Source organism: Paroedura picta, unplaced genomic scaffold, assembly GCF_049243985.1.
Source record: "Paroedura picta isolate Pp20150507F unplaced genomic scaffold, Ppicta_v3.0 Ppicta_v3_sca21, whole genome shotgun sequence".
NCBI classification, from domain to species: domain Eukaryota; kingdom Metazoa; phylum Chordata; class Lepidosauria; order Squamata; family Gekkonidae; genus Paroedura; species Paroedura picta.
Window position 1 is genome coordinate 4,334,765 of NW_027518618.1, and position 24,076 is coordinate 4,358,840.

Here is a 24,076-nt window from a genome sequence, read left to right on the forward strand (position 1 = left end):
GCCCCCCCCAGCAAGGGGCTTCCCAGGCCAGGGAGGAGCAGAGGGGGCTGGCTCTCCCCTTCCCCTGCAGAGCCTTCCTGGGGGTCTCCCATCCCAGGACTGACCCTGCTTAGCTTCCCACTTAGTGCCCCCCCAGCAAGGGGCTCCCAAGGCCAGGGAGGAGCAGAGGGGGTTGGCTCTCCCCTTCCCCTGCAGAGCCTTCCTGGGGGTCTCCCTTCCCAGGACTGACCCTGCTTCGCTTCCCACTTATGCCCCCCCAGCAAGGGGCTCCCAAGGCCAGGGAGGAGCAGAGGGGGTGGGCTCTCCCCTTCCTCTGCAGAGCCTTCCTGGGGGTCTCCCTTCCAAGGACTGACCCTGCTTAGCTTCCCACTTAGGGCCCCCCCCAGCAAGGGGCTCCCAAGGCCAGGGAGGAGCAGAGGGGGTGGGCTCTCCCCTTCCTCTGCAGAGCCTTCCTGGGGGTCTCCCTTCCAAGGACTGACCCTGCTTAATTTCTGGGATCTGAGATCAGGGTATCCTGGACCATCCAGCTGAGGGCAGCCCATTAAGTCCTCAGAGGTGGGCCTGGGGCTTGGGAATCTTTTAGTGGAGTGCCTCTGGGGTCCTGCTCCTCCTGCTTGGAGCCTGTGTCAGGGGCCATTCAACCCTTTGCATGTCTGTGCTCGTCCCTGGGATTCCCGTGAGCTCCTGCCCGATGCTCTGAATGTGCTATAGCGCCAATCCAGTAGAGCACTTCAGTGTTATAGCGGCCTTGACCTCATTAAGTGCTATGTTGGTTTAGCGCTATAGCGCTACACTTAGCATGTTAAAAACAACGACAAGGAAGGCTGTGTGGCAAAAAAGGCCAGGGCAGGGAAAGTGGCACTGTTTGAAACGACTGTAGCACTTCAGAGACAGCTCGTGAATTTCGCTGGATGAAACCCTCGTCTCTGTATTGCTGTACTCGAAATCAGGCCAACAACCATCAGCATACAGTTTAGAATGGTCATGTGACAATCTTTGGTCCAAATTTGTCCACTCTGGGAGTCGATACGGACCCTACAAGCCCTTCCCCCTCCCCCAAACCCATTCCCCACAGAAATGCCAGCCAGTCACTCCTGGTCCTCCGCTCTGGCCAGCGCTGACTCTCTCTCCCGCTCTGCAGGTGCTGAGGACTCACACAGACAAAGCCCCCCAGATCACCGTGGACTTCGGGAGGAGGATGGCTCAGACCTGCCTGGCCTGTCTGGCGGAGTTCCTGCACAGGTAGGGCCCCCTGGACGCCAGGGCTGCAGGCAGGGGCATTGTGGGGAAAGGAGGGCTGCTGAGGTGACCCCGGGGGGGGGCTCAGAGCTTCCACTGCCCGAAGCAGACCCAAAGTGGCCCCCTTCCTCTCCCCACAACAGACCCCCTGTGAGGGAGGTGGGGCTGAGAACTGATCTGGGAGAACAGCCCTAGGAGAACTCTTCTGGAGGCTATCAGGTTATTTTGATTGCCTCCACAACTGGTGCTGTGGACCTCCTGGACATATTTAAACTCTGCCAACAAAAACAGCTGTGCAAAAGTCTCAGACCCCCCCCCCCTTTCTGGTGCTTACTCAGAGGCTGAATGGGTGGGAAAGAGGGAGCAGGGATGGTGGGGTCTGAAAGGGATGCCGGGATGAGCATCAGGTTGTGTGTGTGTGTGTGTGTGTGTGTGTGTAAGAGAGAGAGAGAGAGAGAGAGAGAGCCAAATTGGACTTTCAAGGGATGGGGTGGGAAACCAGTTATTCTCTTGGGGACTGCACTCTCTCACTGTGGGAAAGGTGACCAAGGATGGTGGGAGGGAAGACCTGGCCCTGGGGCCCCGGAGATGGGCTCCTCGGAATGAAATTGTGCTTGGCGGCGCAGGCCTCCAACCCCTCCTGTTTCCCCCACACACACTCTTCTCTTCGTCTCCCCCCCTCCCCCCCCCCGCAGTTTCCAGAGGAAAGTGGAGAAATTCCACGAGAGGCAAGCAGAAAGCACCTTAACGGCCGACAGTTATGCGAGCCGGACCATCGCACTGGTCAATTGTTGCCCACCTTTCCGGTGAGTGCCCACCCCTCCCTGCCCAGCCTGCATGACAAAACAGGGGTCACTACTTAAACCTCGCCCCATGGAAAATGCGGCCTTGGCCATGCACTTCCCCTGCCTACCTTTGAATGCCTGTGAAGATTCCGTGTCGTCACCACGGTTCAGCCAGAGGCTGGGTGGGCTTGTGGACAGGAAAGAGCGCGCAATCTGGCAGAGGCATGGCGGCCTGTCCCTGCTCTCCACGTGCCTGCAGTGAGCCAGGAGGCTGGCAGCCTTTCTGGCCAATCACAGTGGCGTGGTCGTATCCGAACGTGGCAGCGAAGTTAAGAAGCCCTGTAGGGCAGCTTTCCATGGGCTCCCTCGGATGCCGTGAGGGGGATCCTGAATCAGCCGCATTTTCTTTAGACCCAGAGAGGAGCTGGCATGACACGAAAGCTTGCTGTTTCCACCCTGTGCACACATCCCCGGGTGACCGCCATTTCTTCCTCAGGAAATACGTCAGAGACTTGGCGCGATGCGGTCACCTCGAGAGCCAGACAGCGGAGGGCCAGGCCAATGCCTCTCTGGACAGGGTGACACGGCTCTGCAACCGAGTGCTGATCAGCCGGCTCTTTCAGAATCTGAAGGTATCCCTTCTGCGGATTCCCTGATGGGAAGTCGAGGCTGTGACTTCTGTCAGCTGTGGCCAGATCGATCCTGGAGATCTTTGCGGCCAAAGGCTTGAATAGATTAATTCCTACAGAACTGATCTGCCCAGATTCTGGATTTGGGTGGGGGAGGGAATGACTCCCGGGGGGGAGGTAGAAGTGGCCAGAGTCAGACCCCCACTTCGGTGGGCCAGGGACCCTGGGGAATGCGACATTCCCTTCCAAACTCTTGCTCGCTCCACCGGGGCCGCTGGGAGCGAAGGATACTGGGAATGCCAGTGGTCAGGACCCGGCAGCCGCCCCCCTGCTGCTCCTTCTGACTTCCCCCCCCCCGGCCCCCCACAGCCCTACTTCCACAAGCTGATGAAGAGGAAGTGGCTGCACAACTCCGAGGCCTTCTCTGCCATCCTGGCTCTTCTCTCGGAGCACGACCGGAAGCTGAAGAAGATGGAGCCGGAGCCCTACCAGGTGAGGGGCTTTGGGGCGGATAAGACTCTGGGGGCCTTCTGGGGAGGGGAGACAGTGACAGAGCACCCCGGACACTGCTGGAGGCTGGCTGGCACAGCCCTGGGGGCAAAGGGACCGCTTCCCCCTGCCCCGCGGAGGGTGCCGCCCCTGCCCTGGCCCTGGCACTCTGCCTGAGGTGCCGCCAGGAAGCAGGCCAATTTCCTTGGCAGCGGACGGTTTCCTTTTGGCAGGCCAGGCCCCTGCTAAATGCCGGAAGAGGAGCCAGGCCGGAAAAGAAAGCGCTGCCGTTCTTCTGCTCGCTCTCCCAGCCCTTTCTGCTTCGTGCCCCAGGACTCGCACCTGGTTCCAACGCTGGTCTCTGCCCCCCCCCAACCCCACTCCGTTCTGACCCCTCAGATGCTAGTGAATGATTTGCACCACATGGTCCTCACCGAATACATTCGGCCCCTGATGCGAGTTCGGATCGTCTGCACGTCCTCAAAGATGCGATCCAAGATGGCGGCCAAGCTGCGCAGTGAGGCACAGCAGATCCAGGAGTTCTTTGCCCAGCTGGTGAGAAGCGCGTGGGCATGCCTGGGGCGGGCGTGGGGCCAGCCTCTATCGCCCACGTCAAAATGGGCAGGAGGCAGCAGGACTGGGGGCGGGTGGAGGAGGAGGGTGGGCACTGAGATGGGGGGGGGGGGTGCAAAGGATTCTGGGACATGTTCCAGAGACCCAACACGGGCTGTGCCTTTTGGGGCTGACCAGGGATACATTTGCACCGGCCCTTCGTCTGCAGTTCCACCGGTCTGTGTGCATCTGTGGGAAAGGGACAGTTCTCAGTGCCCAAGACGTTTGGGGTTGCCAACCTCCAGCCAGTGTCTGGAGATCAGCTGAAATTCTGGAAGGTCTTTCTTTGGAGAAATTGGCTGCTTTGGAAATTGGGCTCTAGGGTGGTTGTTTATTATTATTACAACTTGGTGTAGTGGTTAAAAGCAGCGGCCTCTAATCTGGCCAGTCGGGTTTGATTCCCCACTTCTCCATTTGCAGCCAGCTGGGCGACCTTGGGTTGGTCACAGTCCTGTTAGCCCTGTTCTCACAGAGCTCTCTCAGCCTCACCTACCTCAAAGGGTGGCGGTCATGGGGAGAGGAAGGGAAGGCGATGGGAAGCTCCTTTGGGCAGTGAAAAGCAGGGCATATAATAACCAATTCTTCTCCTTCGGTATTCTGCCCTATCTAGTGTGACTCAGGGCAGATTAAACCCCAGTAAAATACAGCGTTAAAAATATAAAACTACTAAATCTAAAACCAGAACTCAGTTGTCCACAGTGTCATTGCTCTCACTCAGGAAAAGGAGGAGAGAGGAGCTCATGGACCTTCCAAGCCCTGGGGGACCCATAAATAGGGGCTTTGGTAGGGAAGCCAGCCTAATTTAATAAATCCACAATTCAGAACTGCGGCTTCCAGCGTGCTCCTGGCCGTCTTCTGAACAGACTGACGGCCAAGCAGGAGGGCTCAGGGGCAATTCTCCTTCCTGACCCGGCTCCGCTTCGCTCCTCTGAGCTGAGGCTGCCTGCGGTGCAAAAAGGGCATGAGCCTTTTTGACAGACGGGTCTCTCCTGGCGTCCGTCTGATCCGTGTGGGAACTCTGCCGCACCACCCTGCGTCCCTCAGCAGGGAGTTCCGCAGGTCGTGTGTGATTTGTCTGAAAAGGTCACTCCCGCCTGTTTGTTTGCTGGGCCGCTCAGCAGCATATAGCTCACCCCCCAGGACGAGCTATAATTTACCCCCTGCCCTGACAGCCACTGTCTTCCCCCCCCCGCCCCCCTCCCTTGCAGAACTCCACCTCCTCCTGGCTGGACGCTGCTGTGCCCCACCTGGCTGGGATGATCGAGCTGGAAGACACGCCGGCCATCCAGATGGAAGCGGGGTTCCTCCTCCAGGACTTCCCTGACGTGCAGTGAGTGCAAAGGGGGGGGGGGTTGCTGGGGGGGGCAGAGCTGTCCCGGAAGTGGGGCTTGGGTAACGGGGGACCCTGTCACTGCCGCCTGCATGCCGACTGCCTGGTGGACCTCCGACAGAGCCGTGAGCAAACCACAGGCCAGCCCAGAAATCATCAAAATGTGGTTAATAGCCCAGCCAGGGAGTTAAAAGCAGCTTGCAACATTTGGCTGCACAGCCGACTTGCAATGTGACCTTGCGCCGTTTTCAGGGCAGGAGACGCTCAGAGGGGGTTGGCCCTGGCCTGCCTCTGTGTTCTCCTGGCCAAGCAGTCCATAAAATAAATAAAATAAATAAAATAACCTGGGCAGGCCGTTCTTAGCTTCTGCGATCGTGTGCAATAAAGCCCATTTGCAGGCCAGAAAGATCGTCAGGAGGAGTACTCTGTGGGAGCTGCCTTCAGACCCCTGAGCCTGGGGAAAGAGAAGCATTTGGGCCCAGAGCCCCAGAGGTGGGGGAGGGCTGCCTGCCTGGGGGGCACCAAGAGGGAGACCATCCCTCAGGTGAGTCCCCACCCCCCGGAGAGGGCTTGCCTGCAGCTTGAGCCCCTTGACCGGCAGGCTGGTCCCTCCTCCCCGGTTCTCTTCCCCTCTGCCTCTAGGCCAGTAGCGCCTGGGGCTCCGCCAGGCCCGGTGGCCATGCTCCAAGCCGTGGCTGGTTGCCACGGCTGTGGAGAGCCTCGGTGCGTCTGTTCCGTGCGAGGGAACAAACAAACACCGGATCAGCATTGCAGTGGAGGTGCTCCTGAGAGCCAGTGCTCTCGTCAGTGGAAAAGCCCTGCCAGGTGAGGATGTGTGTGAAACCTGAGGCCTGGGCGTGTGGCCAGCCAGCGCCCTACGAGGCTGCACAATCCCCGAAGCTGGGAGGCCTGGAGGGGCCCTCCGGACCTGCCTGCGGGGGGAGAGTCCCAGCCAGCCTCTCTCGGAACCGCCTTTTCCTCGGCGGCAGAAGAACATCCAGAGAGCCCTGCCGGATCCATCTCGTCCCACGTCCTGACTCTTCAGGGACCCCAGTGCAGGGCAGAGAGGCTGAGGCCTTTCCCAGAGGTGACCTCCCAGCCCTGGGATTCAGGGGCTGCCTGGCTGGCTGGCTGGCTGGCTGACCATGGAGGTTCCCTTTCTTTTCCGTAGCTAGTCGCTGCTGTGGGTCCCCCCCTCCACGAATCTGCTTCCTCCCCATGAAAATATGTTCCTGGCCCATTCTGCACTTACTGGCAGTGAATCCCCCACTTCAATCAGGGGTCAAGTCGTGATTCCTTTGATCCTGAACCCATTTCCCCCACGTTTTAGTGCTCGGGGAGGCAAAGAAAAAGTCCTTCCTCTCCACTGGTTCACCAACCAATGCCCAGTATTATAAGCCTCTATCATACCCCCCTACATTGTGGGCTTGCCAACCCTCCAGGCAGTAGCTAGAGTTCCAGGATTTTGGCTGGCCTCCAGGTATGAGAGATTGGTTCCCCTGGCTGCATGGTATAGTGGTTGAGAGCAGCAGCTTCTGATCTGGTGAGCCAGGTTTGAGTCCTTGCTCCTCCACATGCAGCCAGCTGGGTGAGCTTGGGCTAGTCACAGTCCTGATAGTGCTGTTTTCATAGAATCATAGAGTTGGAAGGGGCCATACAGGGCATTTAGTCCAACCCCCTGCTCAACGCAGGATCAGCCCAAAGCATCCTAAAGCATTTTGGTACATCAGTTCTCTCGGAGCTCTCTCGGCCTCACCTACTTCACAGGGCGACTGTTGTGGGGAGAGGAAAAGGCGACTGGAAGCTTCGTTCGGGTAGAGAGAAAAGGGATATAAAAACGAACTCTTCTTCTTTGGAGGGGAGACTCTGGGGCTTTGTACCCAGCAGAGATTCTTCCCAAACCCCACCCTTCTCAGGTTCCTCCCCCCTGCAAAAAAAAATTAAAAATCTCCAGGTATTTCCCGTCCTGGCACTGGCAAACTCAACTCCTGAGTCATCTCTCTGCCGTACTGAAAAGCCCCTAATTCTCCAGCCTTTCAGGAGCAACAAAGATTTATTCAGGGCATGAGCTTTTGTGTGCAGGCACTCGACAGGGCTTATGTCTTAATTTGGACATGATGACACAGTTTACTAATTTGCCACAATTTGCTTCTGCCTTCTATCTCTGCAGTTATGATGCTTGTTCATTTAGTGCCTGCACTCAAAAGCTCCCGCCCTGAATAAATCTTTGTTGGTCCTCAAGGTGCCTGATGGGACTCTGTTTTCGTTGTGCTCCTTCAGACCAACAGGGTGATCATTTGAATCTCTCCGGCCTTCCTTCCTCCTCTCCAGCCCATTCCCCCTTGGGCTGCCCTCCTCTGACCTTTCACCTGCACGGTGGAGAGAGAGCGGCCAGAATGGCCCTGGCATTCCCAACAGGGTGGGCCGGAGCTCCAGAGCTCCCCTCCGCAATGCAGTCCCTTGTGGTCTCTGTCCCTTTCTTCACCAGCCCTGGCCTGGAGTCGGTCATCTCCGAGGCCGATTCCCCCGGGAGCTCTTGGGGCTTGGGGGCCGACAGAAGAAGCACAGGGCCCACCTTGGAGCTCTCCTCCCGTGCACTTATTCACTTATCGCATGGCCCGCGTGCAATGTCCCCAGGAGATCCCCGGATGGGCTGGCTGCTGGGCAAGAGACGTTCGAGGTGGTTTGCCATTGCCTGATTGGCTGTGGAGCCGGGAGCCCCCCCTGCTTTGCTCCTGAGGTATGGCTGGATCGGGCTGGCCTGGCCTCTCCCTGTCAGGCCTCCTTCCTTGCAGGCTTCCCTGCCCAGCCAAGGCTTGGGCCTTCGTGTTGTGGGATCTGGACACAACTGTCCTTGGACAGCTCCCATGACCTGGATCCAGGGCTGGGGAGGAAAAGGAAGAATTAGAAGAGCTGTTTTCTTATCCCCCGCCTTTCACTACCCCAAGGAGTCCCAGAGTGCCTGGCTAACATGGCAGTGCTTTCCCAGAGCTCCAGGGATCCTAGAGTTGGAAGGGCCCTCCTGGGTCATCTAGTCCAGTGGTCCCCAACCTTTCTGAGGCTGGGGACCGGTAGGGCATCGGGCCGCGCACACGCGGACCGCGCCCGCGCATCGGGCCGCGCCCGCACGGGCCACGCCCGCGCATTGGCCCGCGGGCCGCGCCTGCACGGCCCGGCCCTGATTCCCTCTCCCCGCCCTCCCGCAGTAAGAAGCTTCCCGGGCCGCAAGCTTGCGGCCTGGGAAGGTTTTTACTGCGGGGCGGGGCCTGGGAGAGGGAGCTGCGGCCCGGCACCGGGCCGCGGCCCGCAGGTTGGGGACCACTGATCTAGTCCAACCCCCTGCACTATGCAGGACACTCCCAAGATGGAGAACCCACCACCTCCCGAGGAAGCCTGTTCCACTGAGGAACCCCTCTAACTGTCAGGAACTTCTTCCGGATGTTGAGACGGAATTTAGAATCATAGAATCACAGAGTTGGAGGGGGCCTCATGGGTCATCTAGTCCAACCCCCTGCACTATGCAGGACACTCACGTCCAATCGCTCACCCACTGTCACCTGCCACCCCCTTGAGCCTTCACAGAATCAGCCTCTCCGTCAGATGGCTCTCCAGCCTCTGTTTAAAAATCCCCAAAGATGAAGAACCCACCACCTCCCGAGGAAGCCTGTTCCGCTGAGATACTTCTCTAACTGTCAGGAACTTCTTCGGGGGGTTTAAGCAGAATTTCTTTTGCCTTAATTTCGTCCCCTTGGTTCCTGCCTCATCCTTGGCCCCTGTGCTGTGAGGCTCCTATCCTGAGCTGTGCTGAGCGCCAGCCGTGGCCGTGGCCGTGGCAGGGGGGAGAGATCGGGGCGTCCCTTGCTTGCCCCGGCCGCCACCTCCGTCCTGCAGGGCCCTGGAGGCCGAAGCCTGAGAAGGCCCTGCTCCCCGAGGGAGGGGTGTCACGGCAGCCATTTTCCCAGGGAAGAGGGGGCCGGGGCTATAAATACGCTCCCTTCCCGGCTGCCCCGGGGCCTGCTGGCCAGCTGCGTCACTCGGGGAGGCAAAGCGTCCTTATCGTGTCCCGGCTGTTTGTTTCCCTTCCCAGCTTCCTGCTTGTTGCCTCCTCGGGAATTGTTCCGAAGGCGACAGATTGCCTGTTAAGTGTGGCTGACGGACGTTTCCTGTTTTATCTGGACCTTCTTGCGCTTGTTGTTTCTTCTTTTTTAAAAAAAAAGGGGAAAGAAAAGAAGGGCCGACACACAGACAGACAGACACACAGACAGACAGAGGAAAACAAGTGGCCGGGCTTCAGACAGGAAGTGGGTTTGGGAGAAGTTTCCTGCTGGCTGGCCACTTCGGCACGGGCGATGGGGCAAGGATCAGCTTGTGGTGTCCCTCGCTGGCATGCAGAGGCACCGTAGGGCCCCCCTGGGGATGCCCAGGAATTACAGCTCATCTCCAGGCAACAGAGATCAGTCCCCCCTGGAGAAAAGGGCCTCTTAGAGGTTGGACTGCAGAGCCTTCTACCCCACTGAAGACCCTCCCGAAATCCTGCCCTCTGCAGGCTCCACCCCCAAAGTCTCCAGTTTTCCCCAACCCAGAGTTGGAAACCCCACAGTCACCATGTGAAAGGCAGCAAAGCAAGCAACAATCCTTGGAGCAAGTTCATGCGCTCAAGCACAGTTTGGGGTGCGATCCTGTCCACCCTCACAGGTAGCTCAGAGAGAGTAAAGCTGGGAGGGGGGGACACTCTGCAGGTAGGGCCTGGAGATCTCCTGGAATGACAGCTGATCTCCTGCTGGAGAAGGGGCCTGTTTTAGGGAGTGGACGCTGGGAGGTTAGGCCTTGCTGAGGTCCCTTCCCTTTCCCAAACTGGCCCTCTCCCGCCTCCCCCTGCAAATTGGCCAAGGGAGAATTGGCCCTCCAGGGCGGAGGTAGATCCTGGATGCGCAAGGCCCTGGGGATCCGGATCGGGGCACCATTGCCCAGCCGTGGGAGGCTCACGTCTGAAGGACCGGCTCCCCATACGTGGCTCCTGTGGCTCCGGGCCCCTGTGGGGGTCCCAAGGAGTCCCCTAGGCCTGTCCAGCAAAGGGCTTCCCATGCAGGACGTATTCATGGTGACCGGAGGGGTCACCACTCACTGGATGCTTCCGTCTTGGGGCCGGGGATCTCAGAGGGGTTCCTATCCTGCTGGGGCTCAGTTCCCTTGGCCGCCTTGTGCCGTGGCCTTGAGCCCTGCTGGAAGAGGCAGGGTAAACACTGAAAGAGCGCCAGTAAACAGAGGAAGCCTCCATGCTGGGGGGAGGTGGCCGGAGGGGACGGGGGGGGGTTGGACTGACAGCCCTCAACGGTCCTCAAGCCAAGCAGAAAATAACCTCCCCCCCCTGCCCACAGACTGGCTCCCTTCCGTGCCGGCAGTGGGAGTGGGATGAGGAGAGCAGATCAGCAGAGGCCTTCCTTGGCGGGCTCTCTCACCACTGGAGGGTCCCACTGGGGAGGGGGCAGAACAGCCCCCCCCCCGGCCCCGTTTGCAGGTTGCGTGCCCCTCCTCCCCGGGACACGGCCTGGGACAGAAGGGGGCTGCCCGGCCAGGCCAGGCTCCCTAGGAGATGGGGGTCCCTGCCTGGAGGCAGCATGCTCGGCCGGGCGAAGGGAGGCGGGAGGCCTGCGGGCGGATGCGGGCGGCTAATGTGCAGGGCCTTTCCAGGAGGCTGGCCTCAGTGCCGGGAAGGAATTCCTCCGAGGGCCCATTAAGCCCGTCTTCGGCCGCTCGCCGGCCCTCTGGCCCCCCGCCTCCGTTTGCGGGGCCGCCGGCAGAAGGGGCCGTGCTGATTAGGTGGGCCCGGTGCCAGTTTCCTGAGGGGAAGGAGACGTCCGACTCAGCGGGGCTTTAAATAAACTCCCGGGCAGGAGGGGGCCGGCCACGTTCTCTCACCTCGCGCCTGAGACCAGGGGGAGCAGCGGGGCTGGACTGCGGAGGGACACCAGCAGAATGCGGGGCTCTGGGCCAGGGGGGGTGTGTGTGTGTGTGTGCATGCATGTTGTGTCTGTGTGTAGGTGTGCGTGGCTCAGTCGGGATGCCAACCTCCAGGAGGGACCTGGGATCCCCTCAAATTACAGCTCATCTCCAAACAATAGAGGTCTGTTCCCCTGGACAAAATGGCTGCTGTGGAGGGTGTGGGGGGGCTCCGTAGGAGGTACAACACTCACGTCTTTCCTTGCCCACTCCTGGCTCCACCCCCAAAGGCTCCAGGTCTTTCCCAGCCCAGAGCTGGCAACCTTCTCTTCTCTGGGAGGCCTGGGCTGCCGGCCGCAGGAAGGTCAGCTTCAGGTGTGAAGGAGCCGGCTGGAAGTGTCCACACCGTGGGCCCCCCACGGCCTCCAGCGCGGGTCAGGCCAGGCGTGGGTGGAATTCCCCATGTGGCCTGAGGGGCATCGGTCTGCAGGGTCCCACCACGGAGTCCTGCCCATTCCCTCCCCCCCCCCCCCCCCCCCGTGTCGCAAACGGGAGCCGGAAGAGACCACTCTGGGGGTTGGTGGTGAAGCCGCCCCTGACCTCTGGGGAGGGACCCCCTTGCCCTGGTTGCAGCAGGAGCAGTGACACCCCCCCACACACACACACACACACACCACATCCCTGCAACTGCCTCCCCTCCCCCCCCCCCCCCCCCGCTCTGGCACGGCAGCTTCGCTCTCCTCCTGCAAATGGGCAAAGTCCGCAGCTGCCTGGTGGGTCCTCGTGGCCTTCCGCTCTCCTGGCCTGCCACGAACTGCTCCAGGGAACCATTCAGAGCACTTCTCTGCCCAGGCAACAGGGGAGGCCTGAACAAAAGGCGCCACAAAGTTCCCCGGGGGGAATATTGGGGCCTGGGGGGGTCTGGTCCCCGGTGTGTGGTGGGCTCGATCCCCCTGTGTCCTTCGGCACCATTTCATTGTGTTGCGCTCACCCCTAAGCTTGGCTGCGGGGCTGCTTGGGAGACAACCCAGATGCTGCCTCTTGCGGGCCTCATCCTGCCCGTTGGCTTGACTCCCTCTGGCCACCCACCTCCAGGCCCAGCAAGGAACCTCCATACGCGGGGGGGGGGCTGGGGGGGTTAAGTGACAAGATCCTCCCCCAGAGCTCCACGGTCCGTGTCCTTTGAGGCCCGGGGGGGGGGGGGCGGCTGGGGTCAGCGTTTCTGGCTTGGAAAAGGCCCTCGGCCCCGTGGCCCTTTCTCCAAGCCGCGCCTCTCGTCCCCTGCAGGAAGAAGCACGTGGCGGCCCTGCTGGACGTGCGAGGGCTGCGCAACCAAGTCCAGCGCCAGTCGGTCCTGTCCGTGCTGGAGAGCCTGCGGCCGAGCGAGGGGGAGGAGGGGGAGGAGGACCCCCCTGGCCAGGACCGGGTCTTCTTCTCCAGGATCCCCACCAGCGAGGTCTCCTGTGTCCGGGTCAAGATCCAGCACCTTTCGCACGTGGGCCACGCCTGCCTCGCCCGTCTGCGCTGGAGGCCCCGGCGACACCTGCGGCGGGAGCGGCAGCAGCAGCAGGCCAAGGACAGCGAGGCCGAGTCGCAGGTGTGAGACCTTTCGGCTCACCCACGGCTGGCCTTCCCCACCACCTCTGGGGGCTGCTGGGCAGCTGCTCGGAGCCCCCCAGCCCCTGGAGCCTCAAGGCACTGCTGCTTTCCTGCTTCTCCCCTCCCTGCAGAGCACCTCTCCCTGCCCAGAAGGGCCCCGGCAGGCAGGCAGGCAGGCAGGCAAGCGGTCTGGGCAAGGGCTGGCCAAGGACATGTGCAAAGACATCTGGGGGGAGAGGTTGGGGGTGCAGCAAGAAGCCCGGAGTAGCAGAACCAGAGCTGGACGTCTCAGGGACCAGAGTGGCTCATGTCTGCAGACAGCATGAAAGGGAGGGCTTGTGTGTGCGCGTGTGTGTTTGTGGGGGCCCTGCAGCCCAATTGTGCTGTTGTTTTTTGCAGGGGCATGATAGAAAGCAAGATTCAGCTTGATCCTGCCCAGAGAAGCTACTTCTGTTGTGTAGAGAAAAAATAAGATAAAAATAAGATAAAATAAAATAAATGCACATTAATTTATCCCTGCAGCCCTGTGAGGTTGTTTTTATTTGGGGGGGGGGATGGTGTGACACGGGCTTTTCTCGCCTTGAGCGTGGGGAGTGGGGGGGAGGGGCCATTTCCTTGCTGTCACCTGGAGATCAATGGGAACAGCAGGATCCCTCCAGCCACCCCCTGGAGGCTCAACTGAGAAGGAAGATCTGAAGATGACTCAATCGTTCAAATTTCCAACGCACAACTCTGCGTTTCTAATCTTCTTCTGCCCTATGCCCCTCGCAGGGCCCCAGGGCTCCCGGAGCAGCTTCGAGCCCCCAGAGAGCTCCTGTAGAGCCTGCAAAACGGGGCCCCTCTGCCAGGTTTAGGGTCGGGGCCAGCGCTAGGACAGGGGGTCTGGGTCCCACTTGGCACTGGTACCCAAACATCTTGGTGCCGAACATCTTGATTCCTCGCTGCTGCCCTCGCGAGGGCCGCCTTGGTGTCGGGGTGAGGAGTGCAGACTTCCAATCTGGCGAGCCGGGCTTCATTCCGCGCTCCCCCCTATGAGGACCACCCCCCCACTCCCACAAGCTGCCCCGGTTCAGCCACCCGCTGGGCCACGCGATGTCTCGCGGGTGAAGCGTTTCCCTGCCGGCAGCGCCAGGCTTGAGTCAGTCCCACGGGCAGCCCCAGAGCGACTCCTCTGCCCGCTTTGGGATAGGAGGGACCTGGAAGACAAAAACAGGAATCACAAGGGCAACTTAGGGATTTCCTCTCGGGGTTTATGTTAAATCAAATTCAAGCGTCAACCAGAGCGGGATCCCAGGTTAAAGGACCGAGGATAATAATTTGATTTGACATTAAGCTGCAGAGAGGAAATTGCGACACCCTTTTGCATTTGTGATTCCTGTTTTTGTTTTTCTGACTTCATATTGAGGAATCGACGGCTCTTGCACCAGGAGGAACCTGAGCGTGTGCAAAGGGCCCGTCTCTGACACCCAGAGGCCCGTACATGCCTGGGGGCTGCAGGGCAGGCCTTGGGAGCAGAGTCAGCCCTGAGGATTTTAAAGTTCTCCACAGATTAGCAACTGCGAGAATCCAGTGTGTGTGTGTCTGTGGGGGGGGGGGGGGGGGGAGATGTCAGAAGAGTGGGAACCTGCAAGCAACTGGGGCCTGCCTCCCTTCCTTCCCCCCCCCCAAACAGGGGAGGGGGCAGTGGGCCCTAATGACTTTCCCAGCCCTGCATCTTAATGGCTCTCCAGCAGTTTCCTTCCTGTGGACTGGGCTGGACCCCACGGCTTCCCCACAACAAGCGGGGGGGGGGGGAGGCAGCCTTTAGGCCCCCCCTCCAGAGAAAGCCCAAGGCAAGCAGGGGCCTAAGGCACCAAATGCAAATATCCCCCCCCCCCCCATAACAGGCAACAGAAGAGCTCTCTTGTGGCACCCCAAAGGGGCCAGCCGAGGCCAGCTGCAGGGCCCTTCCCAAGCGGGGAGGGGGGATTCTAGCTCCCCACTCAGGCTGCAGACCAGGCGGACCCCTGTGGTATGTCCCCCCCCCCCTCACCCCAGACAGAGAACATTGTGACCGGCAGCAGGGTCTGGTACAAAAGGTCTTGGTCAAAACTGAGCTGTGTGTGTGACTGTGAGCCAGGACACTATGCTGGACCCGATGGCGAAAGCATACGGGTGCCTCTGGGCATGTGCAGAAAGCAGAGCTTGGCAGCATGGGGCGGGAGCAGGCCAGGTGAGGAGGGAGACAGGAGCCTGCTTAACCTGGGAAACAGCCGACCACCGATGTCCAGGCAGAACTCTAAGAGGGTGTTGCTGAACATGTGCAGAGTGCCACACCATGAGGGAGGAAGGACCCAACAGCAGCAGTGGAAACCTCCAGGCCAGTAAGCACAACATCTTGGCGTCCAGCGCTTCTTCAGGTGGTCTTGAAGTGCCAGTGCGGTGTGCTGGTTAAGAGTGACAGCCTGTAATCTGGAGAACTGGGTTCAATTCTCCACATGCAACCAGCTGGGTGACTTTGGGCCTGTCCGGCTTCTCCTAGAGCTGTTCTAGCAGAGCAGTTCTGTAAGAGCTCTCTCAGCTCTTCTTTCTACAAAACGTGTTTCCCAAAATCCAATCCCCCTGCAAGCAGGAACTCTTCCTGGAGCCACTCTGCACATGCTCAGAGGCACAATCTCCAGATAGCCATGAAGAGGGGCAGGTGGGGTCCTTCACAATCACCCAGCAAGAAGCCCAGGGGAACCAAGAGGGAGGGCAGAAGCTTGAGACACCCCCTCTTCTGACCTCCAAGGCTGGGAAACCTTTTGGGGGGGTGCACGGTGACCCCCTCTCCCCTTCAGACTACGGCTGCCACTGGAAGGGGATGGTGGGGGGGCGGGGGGGGGGTCCCCGTTCTCTGCAGACTACATGAACTGCTCTCTGTACTCTGAGCTATAATTCTGCCCCCCTTCTCCAGACCTTGCATCAAGCTTTGTGCTGAATCCCCACAGGGTCCCACTGCGGGGGGGGGGGGTGTCTTGAAGTGCCAGTGCGGTGCGCCTCTAATCTGGAGGTTCAATTCTCCACATGCAGCCAGCTGGGTGATTTTGGGCCACTCCCGGTTCTCCTGGAGCTGTTCTCACAGAGCAGTTCTCTTAGTGCTCTCTCAGCCCTACCTGCCTGCTGTGGGGAGAGGCAGAGAAAGGGGTTTGTCAGCTGCAATGATTTCGGACTGTATAAAGCTCTTCTTCTCCTTTGGCCTGGCCCACCCGTCAGAGTTTTGCGGGGCCGTGCCCTCAAAGGGCCTCCCCAGGCCGACTCTCCTCCCCTGCCAGCAGTGGCCCGGATCCAGCAACGTGAAGCAACGATCCTGCTCCAAACCTGCTAATCAAACCTCACTCCCCCCCCCAACACTCTTTGTCACGCTGGGCCTGTCCAATAGTCCACCAGGAGTAAACAGTCGGGAAAGGGACTGGCCATTTATCTTGCAAGATGTAAACTGTCTTGAAGGCTGAAGAATAGCTGCAGCCCCAGCCAGCCAGCCCCCCCCCCCAGCCCCTTGGCTGCCCCCTGGCAGAATTCAAGCACGGCTTGGCCTCCACGCATTTCCGAAAACAGGGGGAAAGGAAATCTTGGACACATTTGGTAGACTGGACTGCTAGGATCTGCGAGGTTATTAAGCCTGGCTGACTGGGCATGGTCTACCTCGCAAACTTGTTGTGATGATAAAAGGGAGGAGAGTGCCGATGATCTCTTAGTCTAGAACTGAGCTGTAATTCTGGGGGGTCTCCAGGCCCCACCTAGAGGTTGGCATCCCTAGGTGCCAAGTAAGTACCTAATCCAAAGAGGAGCTGGAGGGCTACCAGAGAAGCCAATCCTCATGCCAGCTTTTTTGGGGGGAAGTGATGGTCATTGAAAATTCCTACAGGAATACTTCACGACTCTGACATCTGAAAGGACGGAACCGAATGTTTCCAGCCAACACGTCCCATGAAAGAAGAGCTTTTTCTTTTATCCTCTGCTTTCCACTAGCCAAGGAGGTCCCCAAGCGGCTTACAAACACCCTTCCCGGAAAGTCCCTGAAACGAGGGACAGATTGATCATCTCCCGGGGAGGGGCCCAAGCAGGAGGGACACGGGTCAAAGGGGCACGTGGCTGACCAGACTGCTGTCAGGTCGGGAGAGCGGAGCGGAGCAGTGCAAAGGGGCCCGTGAGACGGCCAAGGGGCCTCCAGGTCCCTCTCTGGATCACGCTCGGCAGGTGAGCTGGCACACTCCCACAGGGCCTGCAAGACGGAGCTCTTCTGCCAGGCTTTTGGTGGCAAATCCTAAAACACCCAACGGCCTCCTCTGCGAAAAAACACCCCCCCCCCAGCACAAGATCTCCATGGAAAGGGACGGGGCTAGAAGTGCTGATGCCGCTACGTATAGAGGTGTCTTTAAAAACGTTTCACATGGATATCAACTTTTCGTTTGCATTGCTAGTCCACCGCTGTGAGCAGACTGCGTCAGAAGGGTGGCCCATAAATCCCGTCAATCCATCCATCCAACAAGTCCTGGAAGCACCACAAGATTTTCTCCGCAAAAAACCCTTGGAAAAGCCTCACTGCTGACATCCGGTTGTGTAATTTTGGGGGATCCTTTCGCTAAGGATGCCGATGAGGAAGTAGTTTGGGTGTGAGCTAGCGGGGGCAACAGTGGCCTCCGAGGACTCTGTTTTGGGGCCTTTACCTGCCGCCTTCTAAGGGGCTCCTGCAGCCGCCTGAGTTTTCTGCCCAGCCCTCTCCAGGCATCCCAGTTCCTGTCTCCGCCAGCACAGCTCCCATCTGTGCCCTAGAGCTGGTTTGGGGTGGGAAGGGAGAGGACGTCAGGGAGGAAGAAGGTCATGCCACTTTTCCCGTGGCTTCCTGTTTGCTCTCTTCTGGTTTCCTCATGACTAGTCCGTGGGTTTACCGACTGCAGGCATCCATCTCCCTGGAGAAATGGATGCTTTAGAGTACAGCACTAAGCCCCACTGAGGTCCCTGTCCTGCCCAAACTGTGTTCCTGAATCTGCAGGAGTTGAGGCTCAGGGGCAGAGCCTCTGCTTGGCCTGCAGAAGGTCCCCGGTTCAATCCCTGGCAAAAGGACCAGGCGGGAGGGGAGGGGGAAGACCCTGCAGAGCGGCTACCAGCCTGAGTAGACCGACCTTGATGTGGCTGATTCCACAGAAGGAAGCTTCACGCGTTCATGGGGTGGGCAGCCTGTCTAACAATGCGCCCCCCCCCCTGCAGCCAGTGCCCAGTGAAGGCCATTTTGATTTTCAGGATTGTGCTTCAGAATCACACAGAGCTGGAAGAGGCCACCAAGGGCAATTCAGTCCAGCCCCCCCCCCCTTCTCAGGGACTTGCAAATCACACTCTCAGCCAGAGTCCTCCTAAAAACTTCCAGGGAAGGAGACTCCACCCCCCCCCACCCCCAGGCAGCCGATTCCATCTGCAAACTGCCCTCCCCATCAGAAGAGGCTTCCTAATATTTAAGGGGAACCCCCTTCCCCCTAATTTGAACCCACTGCTCCTAGCCTTGGCTGTAAGGCTGCAGTGAACAAGCTGGCCGTCTTCATGGTGACCCTTTACGTAGCACAGCTGTCCCGTCGCCCTTGCCCTCCTCTCCTCAGACCCCACCCTCCCCACAGACCCCGTTCTCTCCACCTCTCCCTGCCCCGTCCTAGCCTAGATTGGGCCAGTTGGTCTCGATCCACGGGGATGCCGACTCATGCGAAGCAAAGAGCCCATCACAAGATCCCATTGCTGCCAAGGAGTTTCTTGTGGGGAAATTTCCCAGTGGTAAGGTAAAGGTAAAGGTATCCCCTGTGCAAGCACCGAGTCATGTCTGACCCTTGGGGATCCCAGTGGATCGGGGCGCAATTAATCAAGACAGCGGAAATGGCCGTGCGCATTGGCCTGAAAACCGCCAACGCTTTCACACGATGACAGAGGGACCCTGAACTCCCGTCCTGATTAATGACCCCCCCACCCACTTAATCTTGGCCACGAAACAGCAATAGCAGCCCAGAACTGTCGGGGCCAATCTCCTGGGGAAGGGAGTTCCACAGGTTCTTTCCTGTGTCAATCCTTGGAAATAAACAACCAAAATGCACCTCCTGGCTATTTCTGTCCTTTCAGCGGATAGGAAGGGCCAAGAAGGGGGGGGGGTTGGTCACAACTAGAGTGTGTCTGGGGGGGGGGGATACTTCTTGAAAATAACCGGCCCGTCTAGCGCCAGGGAGGAAGAGGGCCCTATAAATAGCTGCCACACCAATGGCCTCTCAGCGGGGCCGGACGGCCCCCTCCAGTTGGTGGAGAACCTGGCTGGCCCAACTGGGCTGCGCTGGGGGGACAGGGACGGCTGGAGAGGTGCTCTGGCGCTGGAGGGTGGAGCAGGCCCCCGGGGCGCCTGGCAGTCCTGGGGGGAGGCAGGAGCACTTGGCACAAGGGGGGGGGGTTGAAGGGTACCAGCACAGGGAAGGAAACACCCCCCCTTGGCCCTCCCCAAGGCTGGTGCAGCGGAGGCCAGGAGGTGAGGGGTCAAGGGATGTTTATTCCCTGGGAAAGGCAGGGAAATGCTCAGAGTGCGAAGTGCGTTTCCGTCCAAACAGGCCTGCCTGCCCACGGAGATGAAATGCGGCCCTTGAGTGGCAGGGAGGGGGGAGAGGGCGGGTGGCCGGGGCTTCCGAGCCCAGGAGGGGGGATCGAGGCTGTTTTGGGGGCTGTGCTCCACCTGTGCCCCCACAGGGGCTGGGAGAGGCCTTCTGCACAGGCCCAGAGGCTCTCTGTGCTGCTGACCCTTGGCTACCTAGCAAGAACCGCTCCCCCCCCATCCCCCGGCCCTGGATGATCCCCATCACCGATCCAGCACTGGCATAACTGAGCGACTGGCAGGGAGTTGTGGCAGGGCAGCCTCCACGGAACACCGGGCCATGACAAACGCCCCTGAATGTCTCTCTCCGGGCAGCTGGGCAGGACCAGGGCCTCCCGGCTGGGTCACACTCGTGCTGTGCACTAAAGAGACACTCATCCCGATGTCAGCCGCAGGGACCCCCTCGGAAGCTCAGGGTGGGGGGCTTGTGGAGCAAAACGCAGACACGCAGGCAGGGCCACGCTGGGGCGACGGCTGGCTGAGAAAGCGCCCGGGTCAGGCTGTGGCCCTCTGGCTGGGAGGGGGGGCTATTTTAAGCGGCCAGGGTGAGAGCTGCGGTGACACATCTCCTCCCTCCCGGAGAACGGAGCCCTGGGGGAAGAAAGACGGCTTTCCTGGCCCAAGTGGGAAAGACGGCCTGCGAGAAGGGCAGGAAATGCTTCACCGGGAAGGCGGCAGCGCCAGGGACAACCGGAGTCAAGGGGGCAGCCGGGTGGGGCAGCCGGTGGGGCGGGGCGGGTGGGGGGCTGCCAGTCTCTCGGCTCCCTACTTCGTCAAGGGTCAGGAAGTTCCGGAGGGCCCGTTTCCTTGTGCAAAACAAAACAGCCAAGACTGATGGGGTTTGTGTCAGAAGTGAAAGACGGAACAGACAAAAGGCAGGCCCACAAAACCCCTCCCTCCCCCCAGACACAGAGCCAGCCCTGAAAGCAGCTGAGTGCCCCCCAAGGGAAAGGCCAATCAGCCTGGCGACTTGGTGGCCTTTGCCCCCCTGTGCCCGCTGGGCTCCCCAGCCTATCTGCTCCCGAAGGCTTCTGCACGGAGGGGGAGCAACACCCACAAGCCACAAATGCCCCCTGCAGATGGGCTTCCCCACCCTCCGGGCCACACGGAAAGCTGCTTGGTGGGGAGAGACTTTGGATTGCTGCAAATGCCCCCTTGGGACGGCAGAGTCCCAGGCTTGGAGACCCTTCCAGGGAGGAAACCGCACGTGTCTCCCCCACCTCCAGCTAATTTGGCAGGATCCTTACCAGCAATATTGGCACAACCAGGAAAAAATGGCAGGGGGCAAACCAACAAAATGCAGCCTGCCACAACGAGAGGGGGCAGAATGGAAAGGCTCCCACGGAAGTTGGACTGGCCAACCCAATCTCCTCCCTTCTCCTCACTTGACCTTTGCAACCCCTTCCTGGCCATGATTTGCCAAGCCCCCCACCCTGCTTTGCCCTCCCCCCTCCCCAAACTCCAGTGCTGGACTTCAACCCGGAGGGACCAGGAAACCAGAGATGGGGATTTTTGAAGAGTCGCGGTTAAAAATGGAATTCGGGTGACGCTGGACATGGCTCCCCCTGCAGCCGCCTTCCTCCAGAGCAGGGCTCTCATGCCAAGGAGCTTTCTCAAAATAGCACGGGTGGGGGGGGGGGCTTCCCCCCTCTTTGTTATGTCCCTGGTTCCCAGGGGCACCTACAGCTCTGGCCTGAAGAGGGTGGGGGCAGGAGGGCCTTCGGAAGGGCTGCTCTCATGAGGGAGGGAGATGCAGCAGCGGTTTCGAGGGAGGGGGGGAAGCACAGTTCGGGGGGGGGGGCAGGAGCACTGCTTGGGAATGCCCCAGGCAACGTGGATGGTGGGCTGGCCAAAAACACCCACTTTCAGAGGGTCTGTCTCTCCCCACCACTGCAGTTATGATATTGAACCTGCATGAGCCGGTCTCAGAAGGGTGGTTTAGACATATAAAAATAACAATTAATAATGATAATAATAAGTGGCCAGGTGGAACACTGGGGAGGTGTGCTCAGGTAACAAATGCCTCTGGGTCAGCTTGGCGTTACTAGCAAGGCTATGGGCTTTCATGCCTGAGGCCGAGAACTGGTCAGGGAGGCCAGGAGTCGGTGGCCACTGTGGATCCGGCCTGCATGCCCAGAGGGAGCCAAAAAGAATATTTCTAGGCACAGCTTTTTTCTCGAGCCGCACGTGAGAGCTCCGGCTAGTCAAACGGCCCGTTTGCGTACTTCCTGCCAGACCCTTGCAAGGCCTTCTTATCGAGATCTGACAGCGTCAGCCCAGGGGTGATTAGAGCCACTTCCAGCCAGCATGTGCCAGGAAATCTTCCCTCTCTTCGCCCGTTTACTGCCTGAACTCAAACAAGAAGCCAGCAGGCAAATGTGGCCTGAGGATCCGGATCTGTGCACTGCCCCTCCCTTTCCCATGTGCGCACAGACTGTCCACTCAGCCGTGATGTTCTGTGCAAGAAGAAATGAACGCACAGGAGAAACATTTAAGTTCCCCGCGGCCAATCTCTCCGGCTGCATGAGCTGCTGTCTCCTGGGCTGGGAGAGCCGATCCGCCAAGCCCCCAGCCCGTGGAGAGCCTGCTGTCTCCAGATGTAGCCACAGATACAGGACAGAATTCCAGCAAAGGGTCAGGCGGCCAGAAGCAGCAGGCTCTAGGTGCCAAACCAAACGTATTGGCCCAACGCTCCACCCCAGAGGCCAGGTCACTCAGGGGGCACTCACTGACCTCCCAAATCCAGCAGAGAGTGCCAGGACTAATATCTGTGTGTGTGAGGGGGGGGGGGGAAGAGACAGGGACCCTGCCAGAAAAAGAGATTCTGTCCGGTTCTGAATAAATGCAGCCACAATCGTCTGTATAAATATCAGCTTGGCAGAGGTTTCAAGAGCCAAAACATCTCTCAGCACAGTGGCGGAGAAAACCCTCCAAGCGGTTGTTGAGGAAGCGTATTTAAGAGGCAGAACTTTGCAACTACCTAGGAACAGTCCGTGACACGCCAGCCCCCTTCCCCCATGTCAAGGGTGCAGGTTCAGACGACTCTACAGGTAAAGAACCACGCCGGAGCTCAGGAGCATCCTGAAGACCAGCACAGTTTTAATCCAGCCTCTGCAGCTGCGCATGAAAGCGGGGCCCCGCAGTCAGATTCTGTCCTGCTGCTTCAGGCCAAAACAGCTGCCCACCTGAATCTCCAAAAAGCAGTCAGACAAATCCAGTGAGGAAAAGTCCATCAGCTCCGCTAGCCAGAGGTTTTTGGAGTTGGGGGGGTGCAGGGGAGGCAACTGTCCACATCCCGCTTGTGGGATTTTTCCGGAGGCCACAGCCCAGCTTGGGTCTGACTCCCCCAAAGTCACCAGAGTCTGGCGAGGTCACCAGCAAGCCCATCCAAACGCTGTCACACCAGCGCCACCCGGTGGCTGCCAGTGGAACAGCAAGAGCAGGGACCTCGATCCACTCCAGAAGGCCACCTACCAACTCCCTGGGAGAGCCACACATTCGGAGCTGAAGAGCATCCTGTTCAAGCCACCTATGAGAAGAAGAGCAGCCCTCCGTGGTCCCTGCATCTCCTCTCCCAAAAGCTCCTTGTCCCTGCTGTTTCAGTTACTTCTTATACCTCACCTCTCTCCCCAGACGGAGACCCAAGGTGGCATGCCTAACTCTCCTCCACTTTATGCTCACAACAGTCCTGCAAGGCAGGCTTGGCTAGCGAGCATCTCTGGCAGAGCAGGGATTGAGACTTGGGCTTCCCCCAACCTAGCCCAATGCTAGGCTGGCTCCCATCACCATCCCTTCTCCCAGGTCCTCCCTGAACCCCCAGCTGCCCCTCCTGTGCTGCCATCCCGTGACACCCCCACACCGGATCCTTCCACATCCCTGAGGCCAGAGGCATTTCTGGCAAAAGTGGAAGTTGGGAAGATCCCGCCAGCTCACTAGCTGTGATGGAAAACTTCCTTAACCTCACAGGGACACTGCTGGGGCCTCGCTAAAAGAATGAGCTAAAGAGCCCCCCCCCCATTCCCTGACCCTTTGCAGTTTGCCCCCGGCTTGCACTACCCCCCCCCCTCCCCAGTGAGACGGGGCCTGCCTAGAATGCGTTTTTTGGTTTCTTTCAACTGCATTGTTTACATTGGCTGTTTAGTATTTTGGAACAGTCAGGGAGCAACACAAAGTAGAAGAGCCCAAATAAGCAAACCAGAGTCCTCTCCCCAATTACGAGGTGGTTGAAGTTCGTGCAAGAGAACAGGTGAGAAGTGCCAGAAGAATGGGGGCAGGCCCATCTTCAAGGAGAAAAAGGAGGACCCGGGTAACATCTATACCTGGCCAAATGTTAGAACAAATCATCAAACAGTTTGTCCTTGAGCAGCTAGAGCGGATGGCTGTAATTACTAAGAGTCAGCAAGGCTTTCTCATGAACAAGTCATGTCAGACTAACTTTATCTCCTTTTTTGAGAAAGATACTCCCTTGCTAGGGGGAATGCTGTGGACATCGCTTGTTTTGATTTCAGTAAGGCTTTTGATAAGGCTTCACATGATATTCTTATTGACAAGTTGGTAAAATGCAGTATGGATCCTAAATGGTTCATCATCTTCTTGGAGAGGAGGGATGACTGGAGAGCCTCAGGGGTCTGTCCTGGGCCCTGTGTTGTTCAACATATTCATAAATGATTTGGGTAAAGGAATGGAGGGGGTCATCATTAAACTTGCAGATGATACTTGTAGGGGTAACAAACACACCAGAAGACAGAATCAGGATACAGGAAGATTTTGACAGGGTAGAAAACTGGGCTAAAAAGAATAAAATGAATTTCAATAGTGA

The 24,076-nt window shown here is 58.9% G+C and overlaps 1 protein-coding gene across 2 annotated transcripts in view; it reads left to right on the forward strand.

Moving 5' to 3' along the window:
- EXOC3L2 (exocyst complex component 3 like 2) overlaps positions 1–13,136 on the forward strand; it is a 36,111-nt gene extending 22,975 nt beyond the window's left edge. For both annotated transcript variants that reach the window (XM_077318583.1, XM_077318584.1), the window contains exons 6-13: positions 1,142–1,242; positions 1,935–2,045; positions 2,521–2,656; positions 3,023–3,145; positions 3,542–3,697; positions 4,963–5,084; positions 12,312–12,621; positions 13,023–13,136. In XM_077318583.1, coding sequence (XP_077174698.1) covers positions 1,142–1,242; positions 1,935–2,045; positions 2,521–2,656; positions 3,023–3,145; positions 3,542–3,697; positions 4,963–5,084; positions 12,312–12,621; positions 13,023–13,052 — 1,089 coding nt within the window. In that variant the 3' untranslated portion in view covers positions 13,053–13,136. The remainder of the gene's footprint in view (positions 1–1,141; positions 1,243–1,934; positions 2,046–2,520; positions 2,657–3,022; positions 3,146–3,541; positions 3,698–4,962; positions 5,085–12,311; positions 12,622–13,022) is intronic.
- The last annotated feature ends 10,940 nt before the right edge of the window (positions 13,137–24,076 follow it).